At 45.0% G+C, this 12,856-nt stretch overlaps 1 protein-coding gene across 1 annotated transcript; it reads right to left on the bottom strand.

Moving 5' to 3' along the window:
- Window positions 1-9,008: 9,008 nt before the first annotated feature.
- Window positions 9,009-10,813, bottom strand: LOC139173951 (tigger transposable element-derived protein 1-like). The gene is made up of 2 exons (XM_070763922.1): window positions 10,674-10,813; window positions 9,009-10,441 (listed from the first exon to the last, which is right to left on the bottom strand). Exons 1-2 carry the CDS (start codon window positions 10,807-10,809, stop codon window positions 9,018-9,020), a joined length of 1,560 nt encoding a protein of 519 aa, XP_070620023.1. The 5' UTR covers window positions 10,810-10,813; the 3' UTR covers window positions 9,009-9,017.
- Window positions 10,814-12,856: the final 2,043 nt, after the last annotated feature.

Raw genomic sequence — 12,856 nt, 5'->3', positions numbered from 1 at the left:
CCTTGCCAGAGCCCCAGGCCTCCCTCGGTTGTGGAGCCACTTACTTGCAGTAGCGCAAAAAAACCACAGGCAACAAAAATGTATGTTCCAAGGATGAGGACAGTCACTTTAAACGCTAGGTCCTTTGGCGGATCCATAGCTGAAAGAGAAAAGGGGAGCGGGAGAAGAGTAAATTTCTGCTCTCCGTGGTTGGTGCTTCCCTACTAAGATTAAATATCCCAAGGTGGAATGCCAAGGAAGGGGGAAAAAAATTCCCGGGACTAAAAATAAAGTCCTGCTTACCACTCGGCCTCGCTGTGGATGTAGTTATGGTCTTCCTCTGCCAATGCCCCTCTCTTTCTTGATCTCTCTCTCTCACAGACACCACTAAAACTGAGTAACTGAAAAGAATCCCAAAAGAATCCAGGTATCGGATTCCACATAAATGATGTGAGCCTCCTCATCAGTCAGGAAGATGTGGGGAGGGATGGGCCCCGGGATGTAGGGTTCCACATAAATGATGCGAGCCTCCACATCTTTGTTGTGTGGTTCCGGTGACACTTGCTGCCATCGCCTTTTGTGGAGTGAAGAATACAAAAAGAACAAAATATCAGTGAGTGGTCCATTGCTTTCTCCACAAGGATAACAAAGCTCATTCTTATAGATTGGAGGTTGGGCTAGAAGACCTTCAAGGTCCCTTCCAACCCCGAGGGAGTCTATCCTTCCTCCTATTAGCCCAACCAGGATTTGGGGGGGCCTTGCCAGAGCCCCAGGCCTCCCTCGGTTGTGGTGACGCCACTCCCCCGATCAGGAGCCATTTACTTGCAGTAGCGCAAAAGAAACCACAGGCAACAAAAAATGTATGTTTCCAGGACCAAAACAGTCACTTTAAATGCTAGGTCCCTTGGTGGATCCATAGCTGAAAGTGAAAAGGGGGGGGGGGGGAGAAGACGAAATTTCTGCTCTCCGTGGTTGGTGCTTCCCTACTAAGATTAAATATCCCAAGGTGGAATTCCAAGGAAGGGGGGAAAAAATTCCCGGGACTAAAAATCAAGTCCTGCTTACCACTCGGCCTCGCTGTGGATGTAGTTATGGTCTTCCTCTGCCAATGCCCCTCTCTTTCTTGATCTCTCTCTCTCACAGACACCACTAAAACTGAGTAACTGAAAAGAATCCCAAAAGAATCCAGGTATCGGATTCCACATAAATGATGTGAGCCTCCTCATCAGTCAGGAAGATGTGGGGATGGGAGGGGTCCGGAATGTCGGATTCCACATTAATGATGCGAGCCTCCTCATCAGTCAGGAAGATGTGGGGAGGGATGGGCTCCAGGATGTAGGGTTCCACATAAATGATGCGAGTCTCCACATCTTTGTTGTGTGGTTCCGGTGACACTTGCTGCCATCGCCTTTTGTGGAGTGAAGAATACAAAAAGAACAAAATATCAGTGAGTGGTCCATTGCTTTCTCCACAAGGATAACAAAGCTCATTCTTATAGATTGGAGGTTGGGCTAGAAGACCTTCAAGGTCCCTTCCAACCCCGAGGGAGACTATCTTTCTTCCTATTAGCCCAACCAGGATTTGGGGGGGGGGGGTGCATTGCCAGAGCCCCAGGCCTCCCTCGGTTGTGGTGACGCCACTCCCCTGATAGAATAGAATAGAATAGAATTTTTATTGGCCAAGTGTGATTGGACACACAAGGAATTTGTCTTGATGCATATGCTCTCAACGTACATAAAATAAAATATACATTTGTCAAGAATCATGTGGTACAACACTTAATGATTGTCATAGGGGTCAAATAAGCAATGAAGAAGCAATATTAATAAAAATCTTAGGATATACGCAACAAGTTACAGTCATACAGTCAACATGGGAGGAAATGGGTGATAGGAATAATGAGAAAAACTAGTAGAATAGAAGTGCAGATTTAGTAGAAAGTCTGACAGTTTTGAGGGAATTATTTGTTTAGTAGAGTGATGGCGTTCGGGAAAAAACTGTTCTTGTGTCTAGTTGTCTAGTTGTCTAGTTGGTCAGGAGCCACTTACTTGCAGTAGCGCAAAAGAAACCACAGGCAACAAAAAATGTATGTTTGAAGGACGAGGACAGTCACTTTAAACGCTAGGTCCTTTGGTCCATTCCTGACGATTTTCCACCATAGTCTCAGGAGAGCGACAGACCCACCATCTCCACACCACTATATTTATAATGAGCTGAAGTAGCGGTTCAGCTAGGTCTTCAGCTCCACCAGAAAGAGTCTAAAAAGTCTAAGGACAGCTTCCTACTCTCTTGCGTAGCATCTTGACTTTGATCTTTCTGGAAGTTCTCCCTGAAGGTCAGGTCTTGAGAAGGTCTGAATGAATCTCCCTTCCTCGGGATTCCCAGTTCCAGCTTCCATGGATTTCTCCCTGGCACGTGGGGCGATGGCATAGAATCGCACAGCTGATAGAAAGAGCAAACAGCTTTTCAAGTTCCCCTCTCCTGTCTTGGGAAAGGCTCTGGCGCATCTCATGAAAGTGAAGTATGGACTCTGTACATTAAAAACAAAACCCAAAATTTGGAATAGGCACAAACTGGAATGAATCTGAGTCTGTATCATGTTACTTTGAAGGTATAAAGCTACTATTAGACATCAAAGCAATTCCCCACAACTTGCAAAACCAAAGACGTTCATATTTCCAAAAGCGGCATAAAATATCCCTGCAGTAGTTAACATATATACAAAGCTAATTCAATGTTTTTTGCAGGAATATATGATTTAATAACAGTTAATAATAATATCCCAGGTCAAAATGGAAAATTCAACTTTTAAAATTTTCTACCTAAGCAACAAAAACAAATCTATAATCAATAAGAATAAATGTATAGAAAAAAGTAGCATATAGAAAGAACATTATTTAACAGGCAAAAAAATCAGCTGGGATGATAGAAAACATCGGTCTAGCAAGGAAGATCACTGTCATTCTTCTAGCAGTCTGCAGCAATCTCAGATTCCATTATTATTTTGACTGACCTGTTGTGATCCGCCCTGAGTCCACAGAGAGGGGTGGCCTACAAGTCCAATATATAAATATTCCAGTCTATTGTGGCCATCCAGGGCGAACCCGAGAACGTCCCTGGAGATCCTGGACAGTGACCTTCTTCATCCTTGGGGTCTGTGCATGCTTGGCCATTGCGTTCAAGAGGTTGCAAGTGTCACCAGAACCATTGGGTGAAGATGAGCAGGCGGCCTCCATCACTGTTGGACCCCCATCCCAGAATCCATCAATTCCCACATCCCCAAAACTGATGAACGAGGAGGTCAGACCTTCAGCCCTGCTCGACAATGTCATGGTCGCCGCGATTTGTCCCTGGACAAAAAAAGCACAGTGTGGATGCTGTCAAAGTCCCTAGTGAGGGCAATGCCCTCAAAAGGGGCTAAGTGCAACCCAGCCGTGTGGGGTCACTCACAAACGTGAATCCTAGAAAGAAAGCTTGGACACATTGTCTCTCTCTGGGTGAAGTGACATAGTGTAGAGCCATGTACTCCTTTTTATTTGGGAACATAAGGAAATGGGGGATAATTACATATACATGTCAAATGATACATCAATAACATTACTTCAAACGTATCTTTTGAGTTCTTCCTATTCCCATAGATATCAAGAAACAATTTCCAAGAAAACTCTTTCCAAGAGCAGATGTTCTCACACCTAATTTCTCTGAAGTCTTCTTATCTCACTAATCTTCCTTAATTACTCTGTCGTCCTGTTGTATGCTTCAGGCAATGTAAACCCCCCCCCCCTTGATCCTATAACTTGTTCTATAATCTGTCCGGAGTGGTGAAAACTTCCTTTATTGTGAGATGTTTATTTGAGCCCTTTTGTTTCCCTGTAGTAATTGCCAGGAATGCAGATTAGGCAGGTTAGTGCCCTTCCTTGTCCTGGGTTATAGAATCAGGGTGAGTAGAGTATTCTTATGCTAGAGGTCCGGATTTATAATTATAATTATAATCCTATTCTAACATTCATGCTATACTGCAACATCTCCTCCTTTTTTATTTGAACGCAAGTACCTATGTGAGTACTCTGTTCTTATTTTTTCATCCCTGGAGAAGTGAAAGGGCTTCTTCTTTTCCATCGGATCATCACAAAACGGTCCGAGGGGGGGTTTGAGGGGCTGAGCAGACTTATACAACACATCGTGAACAAAGGCAGAACGACACATAGAAAACAAGGAAGGAATGCATTGGATAAAACAACATAACAATATAGCGGCTGAAATGATACCTATCACATACATAAAAATTACCCTTAACCAAGAGCCATCCGGAAGCCATGACCATAGAGCATTCCACCAATTGGGTAATATGTCCGTGCCCATGTTGTCCACCAATTGTTTCATCTCCTTAATCTGTTCTTCTATGGTGGCAGAGTTATCAGTGAGATTGAAACAACACATGTTCTTAACTGCCTGACAACCTTGAGGGTGGAGTAACAGTAAGAAGTCAATGGCAGCCCTGTTATCTAATATTGCATGTCTCAGGTCAGATTGCTCTTCATTTAAGGCAGCCAAGGCGATGGAGGTTCTGTTAATATCTTTTGCCAAGGCACAAGCAAGATTTCCTATCAAATGCTGATTGTACACTGCCAAAGCGGGCACCCCTAGAAGTGAGGCAGTTAAAGGAATATATTCAGCTTTGTTCAATAAGGCAATGCTATCATCACAGGTGTTATCCAAGGGAATAATAGTTCTGCGCTGCCGATAATGGTGAGGCAAAAGTACATCTTGCTTGGAGGGGAGAACAGGAACTAGGCGGGTCAGGCTACAAACGGTTTCAGATAAGTTTGCTGGAATATAGTTGAAGGTCCTGTCACCACATGTAAAAAACCAGCCTGGGGGAAGCAGAACATGACCATAGGCAAATGATACATTTTGAACGGTTGAGCAATTGCGCTTCCACGTGGCAGGTGACAATTTCAAGCAGCGTGGGTGGGACTGATGGGTGGAACAATTAACAATACGGGCACACGTCACATCTGCTCCTATGGCAACGTGAGGGATATATAATGACATTGCTCCAGAAGGGAGACGATATGACTTGGGACCCCATTCATAAAACCGGGCATAATGTAGTTCCTGGGCAGTTAAAAACATCGACAAAGAGGAATCATTAAGGAACACAGAAAAGGGGGTGCATACAGGAATCAGACAATGCCCAAGAACCATATGCATATCAACAGTTTGCGACAAACAGAATGTATATTTTAATAACAATGAACAAAGAAACAAGAGAATAAATAAAACAGAGCAACCAAATTAACATTAAAGGCTCCGACCTTTCTTGCCTGTTAGCTTCCACTGCTTGGAAGCCTGGCACAGCTTCCCTGTGGTTTCTTCCTCCTGACCTGGGCCTCCCTTGCGCCTCTTTTTCCCTCTGGGGGCCACCACGAGAAAGCCCGAGCTGGCCAGGAGAGGGCTCTTTGTGGCAGGCTGATCCAGGCAGGGCAGGAGGGAGGAGAGGAACTGGGGGATTGGAAAACGGGGGCATTAATTGCGAACACTCCAGTAAAGCAGGTCTCCGCTCAAAAGCCCAGTTAAATCCTTAACAAGGTTTCTTGGAAGATTCATCTTTATTCCTCAATCCTTGTGTTAGCTTATCTAGCTCTGCACAATCATACTTTTTTTTAATCATAACTCTCTCTGTTGGTGTTTCTCCTTTTTTCCAATTTTGACCTATGCATATCCTGGTTGCCGTAATGATGTGTTGGATCATTCTTCTAGCAATCCACAGCAATCTCAGATTACATTGTTGTTTTGACTGATCTGTTGTGATCCGCCATGAGGGGCGGCCTACAAGTCCAATATATAAATATTCCAGTCTGTTGTGGCCATCCAGGGCAAGCCCGAGAACGTCGCTGGAGATCCTGGACAGTGACCTTCTTCATCCTTGGGGTCTGTGCATGCTTGGCCATTGCGTTCAAGGGGTTGCAAGTGTCACCAGAACCATTGGGTGAAGATGAGCAGGCGGCCTCCATCACTGTTGGACCCCCATCCTGGAAGACATCAACTCCCACATCTCCCTGCTTAACAATGTCAGGGTTGCCGCCATCCTCATTTTGGGCATCTTTCCACCATTTACTACAACATTTTTTAATTTATATTTTTAATGCCTCCCTTGTTCTTTTTAAGAAACCACTCTGGGTGGCCAAGACACTCCCCTTGTTTGTCTCCCCTTTGCCCCCCAACAGCAGAAGCCCCTGGGCTGGGAGAGAGACAGGGGAGGGCTGGCCCAGAGGAGGGGGCTGCTAAGGGGGAAGGGGGAGGTGGGTTCGCCCCTGCGGCTCTGAGTGCTGGCCACGGGTGCACCTGGGCCATGGGTGTACCTGCGTGTCCGCACACAATTTTGCTACCTGCCCAGGTGCAGTAGTGTAATTGTATTGGGCTCCGCCAGCACTCAGGGCGAGCAGCCCCCCCTCTGGGTGACACCCTTTTCAAGCCAGGTCCTGGGGGATTTTATTTTCAACATATACAGTGAACCCTCGATTATCGCAAGGGTTCCGTTCCAGGACCCCTCGCGACAGTCGATTATTCGCGAAGTAGCGGCGCGGAAGTAAAAACACCATCTGCGCATGCGTGATCTCTCTCTTTTTAAAAAAAATGGCCGCGCATGCGCAGATGGTGGGGCGACGGCAGTTCGGAGGCTGGCAATGTTTACTTTCCATGCCGGCCACCCCCCCCCAGCGCCTCCGAGCTCCTCGCCGCTACACCCCACCCGCCCGATTCGCCCCTCTCCCCGATTCGCCCCGTTTTTTTGCCCTGCCCAAGTTGCTAGCTCTCAGTGAGGAAAATTTACTTTGTGATTCTAAACTTCATTTGTAACCAGGTTTTTTGCCCTGCCCAACCAAGTTGCTAGCTCTCAGTGAGGAAACTTTACTTTGTGATTCCAAACTTCATTTGTAACCAGGTTTTTTGCCCTGCCCAACCAAGTTGCTAGCTCTCAGTGAGGAAACTTTACTTTGTGATTCCAAACTTCATTTGTAACCAGGTTTTTTGCCCTGCCCAACCAAGTTGCTAGCTCTCAGTGAGGAAACTTTACTTTGTGATTCCAAACTTCATTTGTAACCAGGTTTTTTGCACTGCCCAACCAAGTTGCTAGCTCTCAGTGAGGAAACTTTACTTTGTGATTCCAAACTTCATTTGTAACCAGGTTTTTTGCACTGCCCAACCAAGTTGCTAGCTCTCAGTGAGGAAACTTTACTTTGTGATTCCAAACTTCATTTGTAACCAGGTTTTTTGCCCTGCCCAACCAAGTTGCTAGCTCTCAGTGAGGAAACTTTACTTTGTGATTCCAAACTTCATTTTTAACTAGGTTTTTTGCCCTGCCCAACCAAGTTGCTAGCTCTCAGTGAGGAAACTTTACTTTGTGATTCCAAACTTCATTTTTAACCAGGTTTTTTGCCCTGCCCAACCAAGTTGCTAGCTCTCAGTGAGTAAACTTTACTTTGTGATTCCAAACTTCATTTTTAACCAGGTTTTTTGCCCTGCCCAACCAAGTTGCTAGCTCTTAGTGAGGAAACTTTACTTTGTGATTCCAAACTTCATTTGTAACCAGGTTTTTTGCCCGGCCCAACCAAGTTGCTAGCTCTCAGTGAGGAAACTTTACTTTGTGATTCCAAACTTCATTTGTAACCAGGTTTTTTGCACTGCCCAACCAAGTTGCTAGCTCTCAGTGAGGAAAGTTTACTTTGTGATTCCAAACTTCATTTGTAACCAGGTTTTTTGCCCTGCCCAACCAAGTTGCTAGCTCTCAGTGAGGAAACTTTACTTTGTGATTCCAAACTTCATTTGTAACCAGGTTTTTTGCACTGCCCAACCAAGTTGCTAGCTCTCAGTGAGGAAAGTTTACTTTGTGATTCCAAACTTCATTTGTAACCAGGTTTTTTGCACTGCCCAACCAAGTTGCTAGCTCACAGTGAGGAAACTTTACTTTGTGATTCCAAACTTCATTTGTAACCAGGTTTTTTGCACTGCCCAACCAAGTTGCTAGCTCTCAGTGAGGAAACTTTACTTTGTGATTCCAAACTTCATTTTTAACCAGGTTTTTTGCCCTGCCCAACCAAGTTGCTAGCTCTCAGTGAGGAAACTTTACTTTGTGATTCCAAACTTCATTTGTAACCAGGTTTTTTGCCCTGCCCAACCAAGTTGCTAGCTCTCAGTGAGGAAACTTTACTTTGTGATTCCAAACTTCATTTGTAACCAGGTTTTTTGCCCTGCCCAACCAAGTTGCTAGCTCTCAGTGAGGAAACTTTACTTTGTGATTCCAAACTTCATTTTTAACCAGGTTTTTTGCCCTGCCCAATCAAGTTGCTAGCTCTCAGTGAGGAAACTTTACTTTGTGATTCCAAACTTCATTTGTAACCAGGTTTTTTGCACTGCCCAACCAAGTTGCTAGCTCTCAGTGAGGAAACTTTACTTTGTGATTCCAAACTTCATTTGTAACCAGGTTTTTTGCACTGCCCAACCAAGTTGCTAGCTCTCAGTGAGGAAACTTTACTTTGTGATTCCAAACTTCATTTGTAACCAGGTTTTTTGCACTGCCCAACCAAGTTGCTAGCTCTCAGTGAGGAAACTTTACTTTGTGATTCCAAACTTCATTTTTAACCAGGTTTTTTGCCCTGCCCAACCAAGTTGCTAGCTCTCAGTGAGGAAACTTTACTTTGTGATTCCAAACTTCATTTGTAACCAGGTTTTTTGCACTGCCCAACCAAGTTGCTTCGTAAAAAGCACTTAAACAATGACAGAATAAAAAACCCCAGCCCTCACCTGTGTTTGAATTTCATTCACTCAGTCATTCATTCATTCTTCTCTATGCCACTTAGTCCCAACACTGTCAACCCACAAATTACCATTTCCCATCCCCTTAATGTACTGTACTGTACCTCTACCTGTACCTGTACCTGTACTGTACACATTGAATAACACACTTAGTCATCCTGATAGAAATAACAAAAATATTTATTTACAGTTTTACATTTTTGGGGGGGGGGTTAGCATAACTAGGATAAATCGGGATCTTCTTCTATCACCATGTCTACAATGGACGCTGCAGGTGATGGTGTGACAGACCTCTTGGTTTTCGTGACAAACATAGTTATGGGCAGTTGTTGGCGCTTTTTCTTTTCCTTGGCTAACAAGGCTCTGTATGGTGCAATGGTGTTGTCAAGGGAGGCCTTAAATTGAAAATAGCGAGTCATGTGGGGATCCCAAAGTTCCGCCATGCGTTGGAGATTTGCAGCAGCTTTGTTCATTTCTGCAAGCCGCTCAAGCGTTAGGCCAACATCTTCTTGTTCCTCAGCTTGTTCAGCTCCCTCTTCCTCCTCTTTTTCACTCGCTGACCTGGTCAGCTCCTCCAGATCTCTGTCTGTCAGCGGTAGGCCATGCTCATCAAGCAAACCATTGACTTCCTCTGGTGTCATGTCAACGAAGCCTTCTCCACCCAGTGCCTGTGCCAGCTTCACAGAGTTCTGGACTGCAGCATCTTGAATTTCTTCGGGAGCAAATCCCCTGTGAGCATGCACCACTTCTGGCCACAATTTCTTCCAGCAGGCATTCATTGTCTGTGACTTCATATCCATTAAGGCACTCTGAATGTTCGTCAGACAAGATGCAATTGTGTACTGACGCCAGTAGGCCTTCAATGTGAAGTTTGCATCAGCATCCATTGCTTCCACGATGCTTGCAAGAGAATTGCGCATGTACAGTGCCTTAAATGCGCGGATAACACCTTGATCCATTGGCTGGATAAGCGATGTGGTGTTTGGTGGCAAGAATTCGACTTGCACCCCATCATGTTCATGTTCCAGGTGATCATGGCCTCCCGCATTGTCCATTAGGAGAAGCACTTTGAAATTGAGTCCTTTGGCAGCCAAATAAACCTGCACCTGTGGGATGAAGCACTGATGAAACCAGTCCCGCGTGAGGGGTTTTGTAATCCATGCTTTAGGATTATGCATCCAGTACACTGGCAATGAATTCTTATTTCTGTTCTTGAGGGCTCTTGGATTTCGTGACCTATAGATTAGCCCTGGCTTCAGCAAAAAGCCTGCTGCATTCCCACACATGATCAAAGTCACCCGATCTTTCATGGCCTTAAAGCCAGGGGCTTTGGCTTCATCTTGCATCAAGAAAGTCCTTGAAGGCATCCTCTTCCAGAACAGGCCTGTTTCGTCCATGTTGAACACCTGTTCTGGAAGGTAGCCCCCTTCTGCAATTAGGTCTTTAAACGTGCCCTGGACAAAGTTTTCGGCTGCACCTGTATCTGCTGAGGCAGCTTCTCCGTGCAATGACACACTCTTCAGGCCATAGTGCCGTTGAAATTTCTCAAACCACCCTTTGCTTGCTGTGAATGTGGCTGGGGCTGAGGCTGAAGAAGCAGAAGATGTTGACGGCTGGGGGTCTCCAGGGTCATCAGCGCCTTCATCTACAGAGAATGACAGGAAAGGGAGAGAGAAGTGACTTGAATGAAAGCATACAGTCCTTCCTTCCATCCATCCCTCCTTCCTTTCTCTCCCTCCTTCCTTCCATCCATCCCTCCTTCCTTTCTCTCCCTCCTTCCTTCCATCCATCCCTCCTTCCTTTCTCTCCCCCCTTCCCTACCTCCCTCCTTCCTTAAAAAACACTTAAATACACTTATAAAAAACACCATTCCTTACCTCGGTCTACCCCATCTGCATCTGTGTCTTCAAGACGGTTGTACAATTGCTGCGCCTTGGTTCGGATAGTGTTCGTATCCAAAGCAATGCTCTTTTTTCGGCAGTCTTCTAGCCACACAGACAAACCAGCTTCCATCTTCATAAGGCGTTTGTTTCTAGGCATCACTACTCTTTTGGCAGCCTTGTTGAATGATATCAGAGAAGTTTGCCTTATCTTCTTCTCATCTTTCTTAATGTATCGCACAGTCGATTCGTTGAGCCCATAATGGCGACCAACCTCTACATTAGAATGTCCCGCTTTCAGCATGTCCAACAGTTCAATCTTTTCCTTGATTGTCAGCATCTTCCGGGTCTTTTTAGCATCGCCGCCGCCTCCACTCCGCATGGAACGTTTAGGTGCCATCTTCAAAGAAGTCTTCACAAACAGATCCAAGAAACAGATCCCAGACACAGATTCAAGAAACAGATCCCAGACACAGATCCAAGGAACAGATCCCAGACACAGATGCAAAGCACAACAACTCCAAGGCACAGATGGAAGACACAGCTCGAAGGAACGGCTCGAAGAAACGGCTCGAAGGAACGGCTCGAAGGCTCGAAGGAACGGCTCGAAGGAACGGCTGCAAAAACTTTTGCAAAAGTTGCAAAACTGATTGCAATGGCAAAGCTGATTGGCCGAGATTTCGGCCAACCAGCAATGACGCGTGACGTCATCGGGCGGGAAAAACCAAGCACGTATTTTTTTTTTTTTAAAAAAATTTTCCGGAAAATCGTGATGTAGCGTTCGCGAGGATCGAGATGGTAACAATTGCTTTAAAATAGCGAAATAGCCCTTTCGCGATGCTCGAGGACGCGAAACTCGAGGGTTCACTGTATCCATACAAATGTCAATGCATATATAACAAATAGCACATTAGTCCATATTTTCCATTTCTATATCCTTATTTATTAAATCAGAAACTGAATAAAAACTATTTACACTTTATGGACACCCCTTTCCCCTTTCCCCATTTGAAACTGAATAAACTATTTTTAAATTAAATTACAAACTATTTACAAAAAAAAGAGAAGGGGTTGCAAGTGTCACCACAACCAGTAGGTGAAGATGAGGCGACAACCATCAGTTTGGATCCTCATCCCGGAAGTCTCCAATTCCCACATCTCCCTGCTCGACAATGTGTTGATCGCTGTCATCTGACGCTGGGCAAAAAAAGCGCAGATTGAATATTTTAATAATGGAGAAAGAAACAAAAGAATAAATTAAAGGCTCCTACTGTTCTTTCCCGCTAGCTTCCATCCTCCAAGCACCCCTACCCAAGGTTCTGGTGACGCCACTCCTCCGATCAAGAGCCACTTACTTGCAGCAGTGCAAAATATAGCAGAGGCAAAGTACCATGTAGACCCCAAGGAAAAAATGGGTTATTTTAATGGGTCGGTCACTGGGTAGGTCCAACTCTTCATTTGGATCCATAGCTGAAAGAGAAAAGTGGGGGGGAGAATAAGTGTCACCAGAACCAGTGGGTGAAGATGAGGAGGCAACAACCATCAATGTTGATCCTCATCCCGGAATCCATCAATTCCCACATCTCCCTGCTCGACAATGTGATGGTCGCTGTCATCTGACCCTGGGCAAAAAAAGCACAGATTGAATATTTTAATAATGAAGAGAGAAACAAAAGGATTAGAAAAAAACCGAGCAACCAAATTCACATTAAAGGCTCAACTTTTCTTTCCCGCTAGCTTCCATCCTCCAAGCACCCCTACCCAAAACAGGAAATGCAAATGCACAAAATACTGGGAGAATTAAATAACACCAACAATAAAAACAGAATAAATTTCAGATAGAAAAATAAAGAAAAATTGATGACCAACTTAGCGCAAACACTTACCAACCATCACGTTGTCGTGTATTTCAGGAAGAGGTCTGACATCCTCCTCATGAATCAGGGGGAGGTGGGGATGGGAGGGGTCTGGGATGTAGGGTGCCACGTAAATGATGTGGGCCTCCACATCTTTAATAGGTGTTTCCGGTGGTACTTCCTGAAACCTTCTTCGGTGGATTGAAAAGAACAAAATATCAGTGAGTGGTCCATTGCTTTCTCCACAAGGATAACAAAGCTCATTCTTATAGATTGGGGGTTGGGCTAGAAGACCTTCAAGGTCCCTTCCAGCCCCAAGGGAGT

The sequence above is a fragment of the Erythrolamprus reginae genome, chromosome 11, assembly GCF_031021105.1.
Source record: "Erythrolamprus reginae isolate rEryReg1 chromosome 11, rEryReg1.hap1, whole genome shotgun sequence".
NCBI lineage: Eukaryota > Metazoa > Chordata > Lepidosauria > Squamata > Dipsadidae > Erythrolamprus > Erythrolamprus reginae.
This window is presented reverse-complemented; position numbering and strand designations above follow the sequence as displayed.